Source organism: Lissotriton helveticus, chromosome 5_1 (assembly GCF_964261635.1).
Source record: "Lissotriton helveticus chromosome 5_1, aLisHel1.1, whole genome shotgun sequence".
Taxonomy (NCBI): domain Eukaryota; kingdom Metazoa; phylum Chordata; class Amphibia; order Caudata; family Salamandridae; genus Lissotriton; species Lissotriton helveticus.
The window spans coordinates 98,295,141-98,315,932 of NC_136065.1; the positions used below are offsets into that span (position 1 = coordinate 98,295,141).

Here is a 20,792-nt window from a genome sequence, read left to right on the forward strand (position 1 = left end):
TTCATGGTTTTGAATGTTCAGTCCGAGACTACTCCAGATTTACCTGCTATTTCAGTTCTACCAGTTAAAGGCGAATTATGTGTCAGAAAGAATGGTTCCGCACATGTAGGACATAGTGATTGTACTACTATGGTCGAGTATAGTGACAGTGGGAAATCTATTTTCAAAGCCTCACGTCATTCTTATTTTGTTTGTGGTCAGACCGCATATGTTCGTCTGCCCCTCGATTGGGATGGAACATGTTATATTGCCTTCCTACTGCCACCAGTTTTTCTAGCTCCATCCGATTATCACAGAAACACACATCTAGTACACGTTAGACATAGAAGGGAGACTGAGTCCCCAATTGTCGATCAAACTGAAACTGCTCTAGAACAATATCAAGACTTCAATAAAGGTTTCTTTTTCTTTATAGGTCCTGTCCAGAATAGTAAGTTAATACGTAGGTTAACCAGAACCCTTGAAGCAGTAGTGAATGAAACTACTTCCGCTCTAGGTAACTTAACTGAAGAACAGTCTGCTATTAGATTTGTCGTGCTCCAAAATCGTCTCGTTCTTGAAGTCATACTGGCCGATAGAGGAGGAGCTTGTAGAGTCATCGGATCTAGTTGCTGCATTTTCATTCCTAATAACGCGCCGTCTGTTTATTCAGCTATAACCAGACTTCATAAAATTGCCCATCAGTTACACCAGAATCCAGGCACCTGGACATGGTCCGGTTGGCTCTGGAGTATCATATCTGCCTGGGGATGGAAAGTATTGTCATTCCTAGGTATAGCAGTAATGATCATATTTAGTTGCTGCCTCTGTTTACAATGTGGCCCTGCGATTTGCGGCATGTGTGCTACCTCTTGTATTCCTAGTCCTAAATCCCGTTCCAAGACAATTCGAGACGAGCAAATGATGCTATATGAACAGATAGATGGTATCATGAATATTGATGTTTCCTGATGGAAACGTAGGGCACAAGGAGGGAATGTGGAAAATTATATTTTGCCTTGTTATATGTGCCTACGTGTTCCCCATCCTATGTTATATGTGCATGATCGATATGCATATATCCCCCTATGATCGATTAAAGACGCAATTACAGTTGTGTCCAACTCTAGTATGCCAGTTTCCAGTTCTCGTGAAAGCAACGAGTATTAGGCCTATGTTGCCACGTTTTACAGTGTGCACGTTAATTCATCGCATTGTCCCCGTTTCTAGGCCTCAAAAGGGCCCGGACACCGGATTCAAGCTCCAGTCTCCTGAACCCACTCCGAGGAGCGATACAGCCCCCACCTGCATCCCTGACCCTTCACTTACTTCCTGCCAAGCAGCGCGGTGCCCGGCCTGGCTCTGCCTGCCTGTCTGCCAAGAATATGTTATGCTTCTAGTTATCAGTCCAGCTTTCCTTCTTCACATTACTAAGCTACTGAACCGCATAAACATCTCCAGCTATAGTCTAGTCTTTCTGTCTCCAGGCAAGAGACATACTGTATTAATATTCATAGAAGATTCATAGCACACGCAATACATGTAGAATATATGCATGCACCAGCCTTAGTGTCAAGTAGCCTTTGCCCTGATAACTTTTAGATTCTATCAACATGTACTCCAAACACCAGATACCAGATATGCTATAGGTACATGTCGTCCTGACACCGCAGACTTTAGTCTCCTTTTCTAGTGTAGAAGTCATAGCCCCCAGTTCTCCCCGGTAACACGTCATTGCCCGTTTGCGCGCACCACTAGGTTAAAGGTCCCAGCTGCTCTCAGGTAGCCCCCTCCATGTTTCCGCCCATTCATGACACTTCTATGACGTTTCACATCACATGCCTACGTGCACGCCCTGTGCACGCCTTCTTCTTCCACCCATGTGTTCTTATCTTACGTTTGTCACAAGTTACGCCTACTGTATGTAATGTAATGTAATGTTGTACTATATATATGCTGCACTGTCGATGAAATGGTGCAGCTGCCTTCCTTCCTTCCTCCTTTATTTCAGGCTGTCCCGTTCCAGTCCCTTCCCTTTTGCCTGAATAAAGCCCGTTCAACTCGGACACATCGGATCCTGCCTCTTATTTATTGAGCTATCTGTTATTGTTAATATATTCAAAAATAGTACCGGTAATTAATTATTTATTTACCACAATACCCTCAAAGCTTCGATTAGTACAACTTAAAATACTACATCGCACCTACTACACTACGCTAACCCTCTGCAAAATAGGGACAATCCAGCATCCATTCTGCCTACCAAGGTGTGGGGAGGAGGGTACATTTTATCACACCATATGGCAATGTCCAAAATTTGAAGCCTACTGGGTAAAAGTCATGAGAACGATATCACAAACAGAGGAGGTGTCACTGGTGCCCGAGCCCAAGAGGTGCCTATTGAATGTCTGGGAGCCGCATGACCTTACTCATCCAGCACAGGATTGGGTCACACTGGGGATGATGATTGCAAAGCGTAATATTGCCCAAAAATGGGGCTCGGAAGAGACACCGATGCTTGCCGCATGGTGCAAAGACATGGACGCCGCTATAGTAGCTGAAAAAGCAGTGTTTGTCAATCGTGGTTGTCCTCAAAAGTGGAATAAGATATGGGGGGCTTGGAATAAATTTAGGGGCTACGTCTGTGAACCACCAAGTGTGCAAACAGACGAAGTATCTGATGGGGACGGCGGAGGACCGCTGCGGGATTAATACACGTACTAATACCGTGCTTTTTGTACTGCAGAATTTAACGAAGTATAAATGGCGAAGGAGTGTGTAACAATGAACTGCAATGTAACTAGGTGCTTTGTGATTAACTTATGCCCTGTTTCAAATAAAAAGAGTTAAAAAAAAAATATCTAAATCAGGGCGTTCTAACCAAGCTGCACATTATTCTGTAGACTTCACTGCATCTGCTTGTGCAGCAGAGAAGAGTCTATGCGCATGGTTTATTTTTAAATTGAGCACCATGCGCAAAATGCACAGAGGGTCCTTCCTGCAAAAAAACAGCATTCTAGGCTTCGAGCAAGTTACAAACGTAGACAACAAAAACCCACACACAAGGCGCACACTATAAACTATGGTGGGAGATGCTCCACAAATGTAAGGCAGTGGGCGGCTGCTCCTGTCATATGATCTCATTAGGGGGAGTGGAGAGGGAGCTGAGTGATATCCCTGTAGAAGAGGGGCGTACTTGTGTAGTTAGCCGGGTTTGTCTTTGGAGTGGATGACAGGACCCCTTGCTTGACAAAAGCGTGTGTGCACTTTCTGATTTCAATGTAGACGGCCAGAAACTCGAGTTGCTACTTCTATGGAGCCCTAGGTGGGAGAAACAGAGACATAAAGCAAAAAAAAGTCCAGCACTTTGAAGAGAGAATGTGGCATAACAACTAGAGTAGAGTTGCTGACTTTGTCCTTGGGGAACCGAGTTCGAGTCTCTGCATCGCCTCTTCTCGTGCCTAGAAATCGCAAGGTTTTTGTTTTGCACGACGTACGTTACCCCAAATGAACGGAACAATAATGTAAGGATGAAGTGGCTACCGCATTAATAATAAGAAACGTGCATGAAGACCTTTGAATTGCTGTTCAAAATAGCAAGCAAACTTGGACGGGGTGAATGATTATAATATTACTCCTGTTGTGTGGCCAAGGGGGGGAAGTAGGGATGAAAAAGAACCTGAAAGTGCGAGTCCAAGGGGCAGTGAGTGCATGTTAGTGAAAGAAAGACGCACCATGTGAAACTATAACTGCGCAGCCTTGGAAATTCAGACCCCTCCCTTCCCATGTTCATAGCACTGGATGCAGACTTTTTAGCCAACCTTTGGGTCCCGGCACTTGGTGCTTTACAAATTAAGCACTGCTTGTATCCATAAGGAAGCAGTCAAGAAGTTAAAAATTAAAGGTTTATGATAGTAAATATAAAAAAATCATTCACTCGGCGTTGCGGTTTAGAAAGTGAGGGAGGAGCCTAAACGCCATAATTAAGTGTAGTGGGGATCATGCACTCTGAATATGTTTTACCGTTGTTAAATTTCATACGCTTTCTTTTGTCCGGATTGGATCTTTAAATAGTCCTCTTTCTTACACGTTCAGTGCTTTCTCTGCAAAGTCCGCAGAGACAAAAAAGCAAACAAGCACTGGCGTTGCCAATAGGTCTCGCAGTAGGAAAGTTTGAGCTATTTGTTTTCTAAATGACATTTTATTTTTTTGTTTTGTGATTTACAATGCCCATACTTTTAACTTTTCGCATTAGGAAAGTTTGAGCGATTGGTATTGTAAATGACACTTTTTTAATTTATGTGTTGGTTTTGAAAATAGCAAAGTTAATAGCTTTGTCAGTTACAATGTCAATAGTTTTAACTTTTGCAAATGTGACACCTATAGCATTTGTAATGCAATGTGTGTTGTATTTACGTGACTTAGATGTATTGCTATTACAAATAACAATGGCTTTTAATTTTGTAAATAATTAATACTTAAATAAAAGTTACTGTAATTTATAATGGCAATAGCTTAAACGTTTGTAAATAAAGTTTGTAAACCAAGACATCTTGAAGTTGAATTATCAAAAGAAAGGACACAGAAACATCACACAGAAAGACCAGGACACCTTGAAAAAGTTAGCTGAGAACGAACAAATAAAATGCATTAAAGCTGACAAGGGCAGAGCCCTAGTGGTAATGAATTCCACTATGTACAACCGGAAGATACAAGAACACATACAAGACGAACTCACTTACATGAAACTTCCTGGTAATCCCACTACACAATTCAAAGAGATCCTGGTCAACATTGTCCAAAAAGCATATGAACGTGGAACCATTGATGACCGGACAAAGAAATATTTGCTAAAGCCTTTTCCTAAGAGTCCTACGATGCACCTGATACCAAAAATCCACAAGAGTCTGGAGGACCCTCCATTTAGGCCTATCGTTTCCACCAGGGGTTCATTGCATGAACCCGTGGGAAAATTCATAGATCGGTACTTACAGCCAACCGTGAGACAGATGGAGAGCTACATCCAAGATACGACAGACTTTCTAAAAAAACTGGCCTGCATTAAGATCTCGGAAGAAGAAAGCATCATACTGTGCACAGCGGACGTCCGCTCTCTGTACACATCAATCCCCCACGCCGGGGGCATTGAAGCCATGGAAAAATCAATCCTGGAAAGCAATCTCGAACCCGATATGCAACAACTACTCATGGAGTTAACCATGTTCACATTATACCAAAGCTATTTCCAGCTGGACAACGATTGGTATCTACAGCTGTCCGGGACCTCAATGGGGAATTGTGCAGCGCCCACTTATGCCAACATTTATATGAAGCACTTCGAACAGACCAACATCTATGAGAATCCCATCTGGACAAACAATATAAAGATGTACTCAAGGTACATAGATGACGTGTTTATTGTGTGGAAGAACACTGAAGAATCCCTATCACAAGCCCTGACTACATTGAACTTGGCAGATGAACGCATCCAATTCACCTGGGAGATCAACAATAAGACTATCACCTTTCTTGACGTTAAAATCACGACCACAACCACAGGCTTTGAGACGGATTTATCATGCAAAAAAACTGATCGGAACAACGCATTACATTTTTCTAGCCATCACCAAGGATCCTTAAAAACTCATTTACCCACATCTCAAATGTTGAGAGTCAGAAGAATCACATCTGATGCCAACCAAATTCAAATCAGATTACAAGAAATGGGAGAAAGATTCCAAGCAAGAGGGTATCCAACATCTCTCATAGAATGTGCCAAGAAGAAAGCCCTGTATGTAACAACAAGGGAACCCAATCGGTTGTCCGGGGACCGTGGGTAGCTTTAATCTAGAAACAACAATGGTCCCCAAGAGTATATAAATTCAGAATCAGATAAACAATAGTCCACAATGGGAACTATATTGGCCACTGTCCAGCCGGACAGGGTAGTTTATTTTTTACAATGAAACAAATATTGGGGTGTGGAAGGGCACAGTCCTGTACCGTTCTTAGGAACAAACAGGGAGAGTTTTTAGGCAAGAAGGAGCATGATTGGCCACTTGTAATTCAGTAGACATTGAAAGTAGTGCCAATAAAAGTGCTAGACACAGCGTAAATCAGACATAATAGTAGGGCTGTGAAAACACTTAAAACAAGTCGACGTTTCGATCCCTTATGCTCAATGTTGCGGGATCATCATCAGGACTAACAATACATACATTTGCTTGCCTGGTATAAACATTTAAACACACAACCGCCTATTAGAAGAAAGATTAAAGAGGAAGGTTGGGAAACAAAAGAAAGAAATATGCATGAACCCACTTAATTGTACTCTGAAAAAACTGACGCTGCACAGTATTCGGAACCGACTTATCGTGTTCGTTAAATCCATGCAAGTGGTATCATTAGCCTTGGAACACGTGATTGTTGCAGTCTGTGTCTGTAGCCTTGAGTCACACAAGTGGTGAGGTAAGTGACATGTGTGTGTGAAAGATAACACTTTACTTTGATTACTGGGATCAGCAAAATTACTTAAATATACATATACTTAAATATACATCAATATTACTAAGCCATTTCCACACAGCGTCCGCATTTATTCAGCATTTAAGGGCACTCGTGTCCGCTTTTGTATCATGCACATTCGTGCTCACACATTCACCACCTCTTAGAGTGACCGCTTACCCATATGGGTCGGGGGGTTTTCAGGGAATTTTAGTTAGTTGAGATAGGTCCTCGTTTTGATAATCTCCTGAGTAGTGGGGGATGAAAAAATATAAGCGATATATAAGCGCTGCGGGTTCATTTTATTAAATTAAAAGATCACATGCAGCAGCAGAGGCTATTACCTGTTTAATACAGGTAGTTCCGTTATGTCCACCTCATTTCCATTAGGACGGAATTTTCTATGGGATAAATACAAGGGCAGCTTTCAGTGAGGGATTGGCAAAGGAGACCGGAGTTTTAGAGAAGGAAAGCGAGCTTACCTTGCGGCGGAAATTGGCCTGTTAGGTCCGATAATGATCAAAACGAGTCTGCAATAAAAACTCTGTTTCAGTATAAGGTTTACTCAAAATGCGGGGGGCCAGCATAGCGCTAATCGCTCAATCTGCTTACCAGTGGGAGGCGGTGCCTCCGTAGTGTCTGAGGTCCCAGGGTGCTCTGCCGAGTCGCAGTCACTGGGGCCAGACGGTCAGAACGCTAGATAAGCGTGCAGCATAAAAATGGAGAAAGGACAAGGCGCACATGGGCGCCATCTTGGAGTGGGGTAATGATCGTGACTTTTGGAGTCTACTGCAGCGAGGGTTGGGAGCGTGAGATTGTGCAAAAGTGACAATATATATCGGCGCAGTGATAGAGTGATTAAAAGCTTAAACACGAGATATTTACATTATGTACAATTCATTAATTTTCATATATAAAGATTTAGTGGCCATTGAGGCAGACTCATTCTCTCATTCATAAGTACATAATTTCCAGTCCATCGAAATATTGAGAGTTCAGAATTTGCCAAATTGCAACATTCATAATAATGTTGTCCAGTCCTCAGCGCGATTTAGACCATCGCGGATAGTGTTAAATTGAATCATAATCCTCAGCTCCTCTCTGTTGAGCATCTGTGTCAGGTTTCCGCCTCTTGGTGGCGGTTTGACGACTTTCAAAACAGTCCATTTGATGTCATTCTCATTGTGCCCTGCTTCATTGTAGTGATCCACAAGTGGTGCATTGATGGTACGGCACCTGATTCTACTCCGATGTTGGCAGATGCGTGTCTTCACTTTCTGTGTGGTCTGCCCTACATACATTTAAGGACAAGGACATTCAATGGTGTAAATCACGTTCTGCGTGTTACAGTTTGACAATGATCGCCTCTCATACGTGATACTATTGTGGGTGAAATCTTTACCCTCCACCGTGAAGTCGCAGACGTTACAACCACCATCTGGAGCCTACCAGTTGAAACACTTACCCAGTTCCTCCACTGGCTAAATAATAATTGTTGTGGCCTAACGTTTACATTAACGTGGGACAAAGAATCTATACCCTTCCTTGATCTTACCATATACCATTCTGAAGGCAAGCTCCTCACGAGACTGTTCAGAAAACCGACTGAGAGAAACACCCTCCTAAGTTATAAAAGTAACCACCCAAGAGCACTGAGGGATGCGTTACCCTACTCGCAATTTCTTAGGATTAGAAGAAACTGCTCATGTAGAGAGGACTATTTCAGGGAATCCTCAACCCTCTCAAATAAGTTGAAAGACAGGGGCTACCCAAAAAGGATCATAAAACAATCCTTAAAGCGTGCATGGTACTGCCCAAGGGAGGTGCTACTATCCCCTAAGGATAAAACCCAGAAAGAGATTATTGCGTGTGTAACAACCTTCTCACCAATCTCCAACAAAATCAGGAAGTCAGTCCTAAAATATTGGCCAACGCTAAATGTAGGTACCCTAAATATTGAAAAACCGCTTTTTGCTTTCAAAAAGAGTAAAAATCTAAGGGACCACCTTGTAAGAGCGGCATTACCATCCCCAGCCCAGAATCCCACTATTGACCTACTGTGGGGACTGCCCCCTATTACAGGACATGTTAAGTGTGGTGGTTGTAACGTCTGCGACTTCACGGTGGAGGGTAAAGATTTCACCCACAATAGTATCACGTATGAGAGGCGATCATTGTCAAACTGTAACACGCAGAACGTGATTTACACCATTGAATGTCCTTGTCCTAAAATGTATGTAGGGCAGACCACACAGAAAGTGAAGACACGCATCTGCCAACATCGGAGTAGAATCAGGTGCCGTACCATCAATGCACCACTTGTGGATCACTACAATGAAGCAGGGCACAATGAGAATGACATCAAATGGACTGTTTTGAAAGTCGTCAAACCGCCACCAAGATGCGGAAACCTGACACAGATGCTCAACAGAGAGGAGCTGAGGATTATGATTCAATTTAACACTATCCGCGATGGTCTAAATCGCGCTGAGGACTGGACAACATTATTATGAATGGTGCAATTTGGCAAATTCTGAACTCTCAATATTTCGATGGACTGGAAATTATGTACTTATGAATGAGAGAATGAGTCTGCCTCAATGGCCACTAAATCTTTATATATGAAAATTAATGAATTGTACATAATGTAAATATCTCGTGTTTAAGCTTTTAATCACTCTATCACTGCGCCGATATATATTGTCACTTTTGCACAATCTCACGCTCCCAACCCTCGCTGCAGTAGACTCCAAAAGTCACGATCATTACCCCACTCCAAGATGGCGCCCATGTGCGCCTTGTCCTTTCTCCATTTTTATGCTGCACGCTTATCTAGCGTTCTGACCGTCTGGCCCCAGTGACTGCGACTCGGCAGAGCACCCTGGGACCTCAGACACTACGGAGGCACCGCCTCCCACTGGTAAGCAGATTGAGCGATTAGCGCTATGCTGGCCCCCCGCATTTTGAGTAAACCTTATACTGAAACAGAGTTTTTATTGCAGACTCGTTTTGATCATTATCGGACCTAACAGGCCAATTTCCGCCGCAAGGTAAGCTCGCTTTCCTTCTCTAAAACTCCGGTCTCCTTTGCCAATCCCCTCACTGAAAGCTGCCCTTGTATTTATCCCATAGAAAATTCCGTCCTAATGGAAATGAGGTGGACATAACGGAACTACCTGTATTAAACAGGTAATAGCCTCTGCTGCTGCATGTGATCTTTTAATTTAATAAAATGAACCCGCAGCGCTTATATATCGCTTATATTTTTTCATCCCCCACTACTCAGGAGATTATCAAAACGAGGACCTATCTCAACTAACTAAAATTCCCTGAAAACCCCCCGACCCATATGGGTAAGCGGTCACTCTAAGAGGTGGTGAATGTGTGAGCACGAATGTGCATGATACAAAAGCGGACACGAGTGCCCTTAAATGCTGAATAAATGCGGACGCTGTGTGGAAATGGCTTAGTAATATTGATGTATATTTAAGTATATGTATATTTAAGTAATTTTGCTGATCCCAGTAATCAAAGTAAAGTGTTATCTTTCACACACACATGTCACTTACCTCACCACTTGTGTGACTCAAGGCTACAGACACAGACTGCAACAATCACGTGTTCCAAGGCTAATGATACCACTTGCATGGATTTAACGAACACGATAAGTCGGTTCCGAATACTGTGCAGCGTCAGTTTTTTCAGAGTACAATTAAGTGGGTTCATGCATATTTCTTTCTTTTGTTTCCCAACCTTCCTCTTTAATCTTTCTTCTAATAGGCGGTTGTGTGTTTAAATGTTTATACCAGGCAAGCAAATGTATGTATTGTTAGTCCTGATGATGATCCCGCAACATTGAGCATAAGGGATCGAAACGTCGACTTGTTTTAAGTGTTTTCACAGCCCTACTATTATGTCTGATTTACGCTGTGTCTAGCACTTTTATTGGCACTACTTTCAATGTCTACTGAATTACAAGTGGCCAATCATGCTCCTTCTTGCCTAAAAACTCTCCCTGTTTGTTCCTAAGAACGGTACAGGACTGTGCCCTTCCACACCCCAATATTTGTTTCATTGTAAAAAATAAACTACCCTGTCCGGCTGGACAGTGGCCAATATAGTTCCCATTGTGGACTATTGTTTATCTGATTCTGAATTTATATACTCTTGGGGACCATTGTTGTTTCTAGATTGAAGAAGAAAGCCCTGGACACCCCTAGGGAGACACTACTTTCTAAAACACCACGTAGACAAACTAACAGGATGGTACTCGTCTCCAAATTTTCGAATATGAGCACCTCATACAAACGAATAATTCTGAAACATTGGCCGATTATGAGCATTGAACCAGATTTTGGAACCACGTTCAAAGAACCACCTTTGTTTGCCTATACCCGCAGCCCAAACATAAAAGAAATTTTGACTAAAAAACAACATGAGAGACCGCCTGCCAAGGGCACCAGACCATGCAGGAATTGTGGAAACTGTAACAACATTATCACTGGAAACGTTGTGAACCACCCCATGAAAGGAACTCCTGTGAAGCTACATGTTAATGCCACATGCGACACTTCTAATGTTGTATATCTTATCAAATGTCCTTGTGGGAAATGCTACATCGGAAAAACAGAGAGAAAAATAAAGACTCGCATCAACGAGCACAAATCCAACATCAGGCTAAAAAACTCTAAATCTAATGTAGCAACACATTTCAATGAAAATCAACATAATGTGTCCCAACTCAAGTTTTTGATTTTGGAACAGGTGGAAAAAATCGAGGGTATGGACAACAACAAGCATCTATTACAGAGAGAGATGACTTGGATTTATCGTATGCAGTCCATGAAACCTATGGGCCTCAATGACCGTTTGGAATTTTCATGTTTTCTTTAACTCTTGACATTGTTTTCTTTAACTTACAACATTGTTCCTTAAATATGCGATTGTGTTCCTTAAATAGTTATCTATATAACCTTATAATTTTTTGAATATTGACACATTAACACTGCTGGCATACTAGCACTTTTCCTTTCAAAGATGGCCGCACCGCGGACGGCCCGCTTTTGAGTCCGCCGTTTATGTTCACCTTTCCAACTAACACACAACACCCCTCGTGCCAAACTTTTCACACCGGGATAGCAGCACCGATGACCACAGCTGTTTAGCACGACGAACCAAGTAAGATTCTTTTTCTAATAAATCACTTTTAGCATGATTACGACGTAGCTTCAACCGCACTGTAAATCTCCACATTAATGCACGATTGAAATGACAACGTTCTCCTTCTCTGAAATGGTCAAGCACACCGTAATGTTCACCAATTTGTAAGCACACCGCATAAAGTTTTGAGACAAGTCGCACAGAATTTCTTTCTCACGCGTTTTTGCTCACATATATTTTTTCTCACTCGTTTATTTTTCACCTGCCTTCCCTCACTCGTCTGTTCTCATTCGATGATCCTTCACCTGGGTTTAACCAACACATCCCGATCATGCACATTGTGCTTTAGATAACTTTACTTAGAACATATGATGGATGCCCATCCTTAGCGCTATGTTTTTTCGCTTTAATTACAGAAGCTCCCCGAAGAAGGGCATGCAATGCCCGAAATGCATTGGAGTAATGAAAAACCGATTGCATCTATGTTGCCAAAAGTTTGATTTGATCTGAAATATCACCATGAAATACAATGATGATGCAAATGAATGATTAAACAATTCGTTAAATGATACTAGGAGTCTTGTTTTCACGAGAACCAAAGGAGTGCCCAATATACAGGGATGGCCCCTAGAACGTCCCCAGCTACCCCCAAGATGGCGAGAAACACGAGGAGCTGCAGGTAAATCTGCTCAAAACAGCGGTAAGGGGCACAATTATAGTGCAAGTGTGTACAATATAGAGCCTAGTAAAATCAGGGGTTAAAAAACAATATTACAATTAAGATGAGCAAAAACGGGATTATTAAAAACACGCTCTGCTTTGCAAATGATCTCGCTTCAGCGCAAGGTGTTTGTAAAGTGCAGCGCTTGCACGAGTAAGCCTTTCCCAAGGCCGACTCGCCAGAAAGGAGTTGTCTTAAATAGGACAACTCACCTCGCCTGGACGCCTGAGCACTAGAGCGCTCAGCAAGATGGCGCCCCTAGATCGTCCCCAGCTACCCCCAAGATGGCGAGAAACACGAGAAGCTGCAGGTAAATCCGCTCAAAACAGCGGTGAGGGGCACAATTATAGTGCAAGTGTGTACAATATAGAGCCTAGTAAAATCAGGAGTTAAAAAACAATATTACATTCAAGATGAGCAAAAACAGGAATATTATTAAAAACACGCTCTGCTTTGCAAATGATCTTGCTTCAGCGCAAGGTGTTTGTAAAGTGCAGCGCTTGCACGAGTAAGCCTTTCCCAAGGCCGACTCGCCAGAAAGGAGTCGTCTTAAATAGGACAACTCACCTCGCCTGGACGCCTGAGCATTAGAGCGCTCAGCAAGATGGCGCCCCTAGAATGTCCCCACCTACCCCCAAGATGGCGAGAAACACGAGGAGCTGCAGGTAAATCCGCTCAAAACAGGGGTGAGGGGCACAATTATAGTACAAGTGTGTACAAAATAGAGCCTAGTAAAATCAGGGGTTAAAAACAATATTACAATCAAGATGAGCAAAAACGGGAATAATATTAAAAACACGCTCTGCTTTGCAAATGATCTCGCTTCAGCGCAAGGTGTTTGTAAAGTGCAGCGCTTGCACGAGTAAGCCTTTCCCAATCACAGAAAACTTGGCTTAAAGCTTGGTGTAATCCGGACCTAGCTGTGGCCCTCCCGCAGAATTTTTTGATACATCGTTTAGACGGGCCTCAGCAAAGAGGTGGGGGCTTAGCAATTATCTACCGCGACACATACAAGTGTTCCACATATGAGTTACCAGATATTAAAGGGGCAGAGGCCATGGCCTTCTGCCTAGGTATCCATGATTCGTTTACCTTCTCTGGTGCCCTAATTTACCGCCCTCCTGGATTACCTACTGAGTTTTTAGAGACCCTAGGAGAAGTATTGAGCGACCTGGTGTCCAGGTTTGCTTATTTTACAGTCCTGGGGGACCCTAATCTCCATTTAGATTCTCCTAAAGAGCCGGGAGTAAGTTGTTTTATGGACATTATTAAGGTCCTGGGCCTTACTCTTCTTACCCTGGAACCCACACATTTAGCAGGGCATGTCCTAGATTGTATCTGCTCTAACTCAGAGAGACTAATAGTTAAATCCCCTTGTCCTCAAATATGGTCTGACCATGATTTAATTCCATTTGATCTCCTCCTTAAACATAACATTCCAGTAAATAGTAAAAAAAAAAAAAATGCCGCAGGCAAACCAGAGTGGAGGAACTTACCTACAAGGTTAGATCTGGTAGAGAAGATAAAAGACAGCAAGCCTATTCCAACAGGTCATACTTTCACGGATTATCAGCAGTTTTGCGACTGGATAACCACAGTGGGGAACTTCTTAGTCCTAACACATAGGAAAAATGAAGGCTGTTTGGAAAGTAAAAAGAGTGCCCCATGGTTTTCGCTAGCCTTGAAAACGGAATTAGGTGAAGTGAGAGCATTGGAGCGGAGGTGGCGTAGGAACTACGAGGCTGTTGCCCGTGATACCTATAAGTCTGCCAGAAGACGATATCATGTAGCAATTAAGCTAGCTAAAAAAGCTTATTATTTGCAAGCGATATCTACCCCTGGAAATGACCAAAAAGAAATTTTCAAGATAGTAAACCATTTCATTAACCCGTCAGTCCTTTCGCATGAAATCCCCCAGTCCCAATCTCTCTGTAATGCCATTGCCAATTACTTTGAAGATAAGATCCTGGATATTGTGAAGGTATTTCCCCCTGTGCCTTCCACTTTTAGCAATTTGGAAGGGACGGAGATAAGTAAGATATCTACGACCTCCCCTTGTTTGAACTCATTTGTTCAGATTTCTTTAGAGGAGACTAACAAAGCTATTTTAGCAAGCAAATCTGGATCCTCGTTTGACCCTTGCCCACCTTCGGTTTTGCAGGCCTTAGTGGAGACAGTTAACCCTATCATCAACAGCATCATCAATTCATCTTTGGCCACGGGAGAAATTCCCAGTGAATGGAAGCTTGCAGCGGTCAAGCCTCTCCAGAAAAAATCCCTGCCTGACCCGACCACTCTTTCTAACCTGCGTCCTATTTCTCTACTCTCCCTGGTGTTTAAACTGACGGAAAAATTCGTTAATAACCAGCTTACGAATTTTCTGGAAGAGAATGACATCTTGCACCCCAACCAATCAGGGTTTCGCTCAAAACATTCCACCGAGTCAGCCCTGCTGTTTACGACAGAGACCCTACGAATGGCTGTGGATCAGGGAAAGAAGGCCGTCTTGATTTTACTCGATCTATCGGCGGCCTTCGATACGGTCTCACATACCATCTTAGTGGACCGTTTAGTTAACGCAGGAATAGGAGGAGTGGCACTGGCTTGGTTCAGAAATTTTCTTAACAACAGGCGCCAAGTCACGGTACTGGGCCAGTTTCAATCTGAAGCCAAAGTAGTCAGCTCAGGGGTCCCCCAGGGCTCTAGTTTGAGCCCTGTACTTTTTAATCGGTACATGGTGCCACTGATTGAGCTAATCGCTTCTTACCAGATTAGCACAATATCGTATGCTAACGACACACAGCTTATTCTAGTCCTGGATAGAGAATTGCCTGGGGCCGAGGAAAACTTGAAAAATTGCCTAACGGCTGCTTTTGAGTGGATGAATAACAATCACCTCAAATGTAATTCCGGTAAGACGGAAATTCTGCCGTTTGGCTCTCAAAATCTGTTTTCCCCGAAAGATTGGTGGCCTGATGATGCTGAAGCCCCCCCCCCTAATACCATCTCTTCTGCCCGAAATCTGGGCATTAAATTTGATGAGCAGCTGTCTTTTAAACAACAAGCAGTGGCCGTGGCCGGCACTTGCTTCCATATTATTAGATCTTTGAGGAAGTTTTTTGATCTTCTCCCTCTGTCAGCAAGGAAAACGGTAGCAGTTGCTCTGATAACATCTAGACTGGACTACTGCAATGGCCTGTATGCGGGAGCAAATAAATCCTTTCTCCACAGGCTGCAGATGGTCCAGCATGCAACTGCCCATTTAGTGCTACGCTGGCCCCGCAAGTCATCTGCTTCGGCAGCGCTCAAGGTGCTTCACTGGTTACCGATCTGTAAACGGATCCTGTTTAAGATCCTTCTGATTACTTTCAGAGCTTTCCAACAGCAAGGGCCTAGATACCTGTCCAACGGGTTCAAACGATATCAGCACATGCGCTGCCTGAGGTCTGCAAATCAGAACTTGTTGGTAATACCCAGATTTAAGTTGCCAACCAAAGGTGGCAAATCTCTTTTCCTTTTAGGCGCCAAGGCCTGGAATAAACTCCCGTTGCAGCTTCGATCGATGCCTAATGAGAGCCACTTTAGGAAAGCACTTAAAACATGGATCTTCTCCCTCACTGATGTTGCTTGTAAAGCACTGGTGTAAAGTACTTTGCGTCTAAGTTCGCCTCTATTTTCCCCCCAACCTATTCCACCTGAGTTGGTTTGAGCGCCAAGATACTCCTTGGAGTGGTAGTAGCGCTATAGAAGTGTACCTTACATTAGATGACAGGGCTGGAGTCAGCCCCTCCCCCACGGCCCACAGGAACTGAGCCATGTGGGATCAGACACCCGAGCCAGCGGTGTGACCATGATGCAGGAGTTGTGAAGAAATGTCTCTTCATCTTTTTTCAGAAATGTGACTACTCCGAACTACACCCCCTGTTTTCATTGATAAACGACAGGACGGTGAGCCAGAGATGTTTATTGTTTGAATCTGTGTTGTTACCAAAAATGATACATAAAGACCTTAAAAGAAAGGATGATTGAAATGAGGCTTTGGAAGACACACAAGGAGGTCTATGGGGACTTGAAAAAGGATTTGCTGCCCGGAATGAGTGGACAGTGACCTGGGCAGAGGTTTGAGGATTGAAATGAGGCTTCTGAAGAGTCAAGAGGATGCTATGGACTGGAGGGAGGTCACTGCAGACCGGAGAGAGATTTCGTAGGACTGGGAGCAGATCTGAGGCTTACAGCGAGGACTATAGAACTGGACGAGACCTCTTCTGATTGGAGAGAATTTGCTAAAGAATGACGAATGAATATGGCTTTAATGACATTTCAATGATGTTGGGAAGCACTGAAGGGATGTTTTGAAGACTGCATCCTAGATAGGACATTTTAAATGAGATTTTACACAACTCTGAATTCAGGAAACCCTGAGCAACTTTTCCAGGCTGTACTTGCGTTTTGTGTGTGTTCAAGGTACTTAGGACTTTAGTTAAGTTTTAAAGATACAAATATGTTTTGTGAGGACAGCAGCTCCTTTATGTAGCAGTTATTTCAGGACTCAAAGCAGTGTGCTGAAAACTCGCAGGGATTTATGAAAATTTAAGAGAGCATTTACTGATGACACAAGGGAGTTTTCCAAGAATTTACGTTTTTAGGGGAATCAAATGTATTTTCTGAGGACTTGAAGTTTATTTTGAGGATGCAAAGTGATTTTATGAGGATCTGAAAGTTTCCTAGCACTCTGTGTGAGCTCAGTAGCGGCATTTAAAAGCTGCAGCAGCGAGACCTGCTTCTTACACACTGAGAGGAGGATAATAAACCAGCCTTACCTGCTTAGGATGCTCCTGACATCCTGCAAAACAGAGAAACAAACACAGAGAAATCAGTTTCCACAGGAGATGTTAAAGTTATGGCAGTATTTTTAAGATTTAAACACTGCTTTTTATCTATGGTTAAAAACAGTGACTGAGGGGTCACATAACACAGCACATTCAGTAGTATTGCATGACTAAGCACAGAATGTGATATGCTGAATGAGGTCACATGACATAGCAGACGGTGATATTCTGAATGGTAATGAGGTAGTGCAGTGTCATTCTGAATGGAGTCACAAAACACAACACATACTGATATTCTGAATGGTGTCACGTAACACATTTTATGATGTTCTCAACAGGGGCACATGCATGGGCATCATTTAGGGATTGCCAGGGGTCTTGGCTGTGACTCCTGGCTTGCCCCTTCAGACCCCTGGCACGCCCCTTCAGACCCCTGGCACTGCTTGTGCGACCCCTGGCTTCAGAGGCAGCAAAATGAGTACCAAGAAGACAGAGGCTGCCTGCCCTTAGTCGTGCTCCACCTTCGTTTCCGGCCAATTCTTAATTATACTAATAGTGAATCACTATTAGTGTAATAAAAAAATGAGGCAGCAGGAGCTAGAATGAGAACTTCAGTGGCAGATGTCTTAAGTAAAACAATTTTTAAATGTTCGTAGTGTGCATGCTGGTGGATAAGTGTGTGTCTGTGTGAAAGAGAATGTGTTTGTGAGTGTATGCCTGTATGTGGGAGCATTAGAGTGGGTGAATAAAAGTGAGTGTGTGTTGTAATTTACTTAGGATGGTTACCGTGTGGAACTTAACTAGGTCATAGATTGTGGAAGCTGGTTCATGACTAAACTGTAGACTAAGCTCTTGTCAGAACTGGAGACCTGACTGGACAGTTGATGCTTAACATATGTACTTCCTGACATTAAACCACATACTTTCTTTAATCATTGTGGTGTGGACTATCTTCATTACAATGGTGACGAGGGACCTTCTTGCTTGATTGGGGACAAGCTTTATCAGCATCAATTCCCCTACCTTTTTCTTCAAGGACTCTTCATGGATTGTTTAAACCCACGAAGCTGAAGAATTAATTACCACTGGATTTTCACTTTTTGGACTTGCTTATCGTTGGCTACTCGTTGGAAGTTTCCTGTGTATATCACCCTATTTCACCCTATTTCCCAAGTGAATCGACGGTTACTATCGCACTACTATACCCATGAATTGTGTGCGTGAAAATTGGGACTGATGAATCAAAAATACGACTTCACCGACATATTATTGAAACGGTAGGATTATTTTTTTCTCTACCTTCTACGATCTTCATTGGTGACTGGTGACTGGTGACTGGTGATGAGGTACTGGGTTTTTAAGAACCGGTACAGAACCGGTAACCCAGCGGTGCCAGGGGATCAACACACCAAAGACCTCGGGTTCTCCTGAGTCAGACCCACAGAAACTTCAGAGTCTTCCAGGTGAAGTCAAAGATTAGTTTATTGGCTGCAACCAAGGTGACAGGGTCCTAGAAGTACGATACAAGTATATTCAGGAGACTGCACACTTTCACAAAGTCAGGCTTCTCTTCTTATACCTAATATTCACCCTTTGGCGAAACATTCCTTGGATTCGTGGTATTTCATTTATGGTTACTGTTTACAAAAGAAAAGCAGAGTCATGATGACATGTACATATTTCACGTCGTGCTGCTCATAACAAATCATCCGGCAAGGCCCAACATTTCATCAGATATCGCTGGACCCCTAATAAAAATGGTCACCTCCCCATCATAAAGCAAGTGAAGGAAGGAGTGGAGAAAGATGTGAGCGAGATATGGCAGGTGTGCGTGCTGAAATGGCTTTATGGCTGGTTGGGCTTAGATGCTATCTTGCTCGGCCACTGGGAGGGAACTGACCTAACGAGCTCGGCCTGGGGCAATGGTTCTAACTTGTACTGGGGTCAGGAAGAAGTCGATTAAGGAGTATGTGTCCTTGTGGAATCAAATTCGACTGGATTAAGGCCTATGTAGAGGGCAACATGCAGCTAAGGGTTTAGAAGGTAAATGACGATTTCGAGGTGAAATCGTCACTCGAATATGCCGAAAATACATGTACTTGATGTACTCGTCATTCTCGGTCTTTTGATACCAAATTCGTCCTATTTCGACGAAGTTTTTATTCTCGAGTCCAGAACTATAATATGAACCCAGATTTTTCAGAACCACAGACCCTCCTTTTGCCCTTACATAGGCAATTAATCTATCCTCATGTTAATCTGAGTCCAGATCTATATTCCTAAAGTCATTGAGATGTTGCTGCAACATCATTCTAGTGCTGAGTTCATGTCTTGACACAGGCTTCCTTACACATGATGTAGCACAGAGGCCACATATTGCAGGAGCACACTGTATACATAGACAGAACAGGAAAAGAATGGCTAAGACCATCCCAATGACCATCAGAATTTTCCATCCCCAGGCAGATATCAGTCCCCAGAACCATCCCATTAATGACCAATCTCCTTTATCCACATGAACAGATTCGGAAATCTTATGCAGTTTGGAGATGGCCCCGTACACTGTTGGAGCATTATCTGGAATAAAAATGCAACAACTGGACTGGATCAATTTGCATACCCCACCCCGGTCCGCAAGTATTACATCCAAAGCGACCCGGTTCTGAAGGGTCATCAGTCGATCCGACTGGAGCTCAGCAGTCAGGTTACTAAGGGCACCAGCAGTTTCAATCACGGTGGATTCAACTACCCTTGTCAATTGCCTTATGTTTCTGCTGTTAACCATGGCTCCCCAGAACGGCAGAACACCCATTGCAAAGTCACCAAATTCTTGACCCGCAGTGTCTTCTTTACTAAAAACACCTCGAACTACCCTTGTCCGATGGTAATCCGCCGCTGCTGTGTAGGTGGGAGGTAACAGGAATGAAACAAAACATGAGCCCGAGAAGTCAGGGGGCAACCATGTATAGGCTCTATCGTGGCAGATAAAGTAAGTACCCTTTGCGGCTGAAAAGGCAGGGGAAGTCTGAGATCCAAAAACGTACGTTTCTGTGCAGACACTCTTCCCTAGCTGAGCTCTGGGATTCCTACCAATACCTTGCAGACACAGGTGACCTTGATGGGGTACGATCCAGATAGGGGACGATCTCTTGGCTTGCTGTTTCTCACTCAATGTAGCGCCATATCCGGTCACATTCCAACCTACATATGCAAGTATCTCATCATCTGGGGTATCTTCGTAAGAAGTCACTTCCTTGATCATGTCAACTATACCCTTCACTAGGGCGCTAGTCTTGAGGTTGTCTTTTACAGAACGTAGGGGTTGGATTTCTCGTGCATATATGAACATTGTCCTATATGCCCATACTGACCCATTGCGACTAAATGGCAGGACCAAATAGGGGATACCTCTATCCGTGGTGTGGGGCATGAGACCACACACCCAACAGTTGGTTGTGTTCATTACAAGTTGGTGTTGGTGTAATAGCTGAACGAAGGAGTTATTAATGAACTCTAATCTCCTATTTGATTCGTGGTCAGGCAAAGAGTGAAAAGAATGAGAGGAAACAGTAGGGGGCGGTATGGGCGATGCAGTAGGC

At 43.3% G+C, this 20,792-nt stretch overlaps 1 protein-coding gene across 1 annotated transcript in view; it reads right to left on the reverse strand.

Moving 5' to 3' along the window:
* Positions 1–20,792, reverse strand: part of LOC144752402 (E3 ubiquitin-protein ligase TRIM39-like) — a 139,965-nt gene that overhangs the window by 40,402 nt on the left and 78,771 nt on the right. Inside the window, exon 4 of the mRNA XM_078640334.1 lies at positions 17,185–17,207. Within this exon, the coding sequence (XP_078496460.1) occupies positions 17,185–17,207 (23 nt within the window). The remainder of the gene's footprint in view (positions 1–17,184; positions 17,208–20,792) is intronic.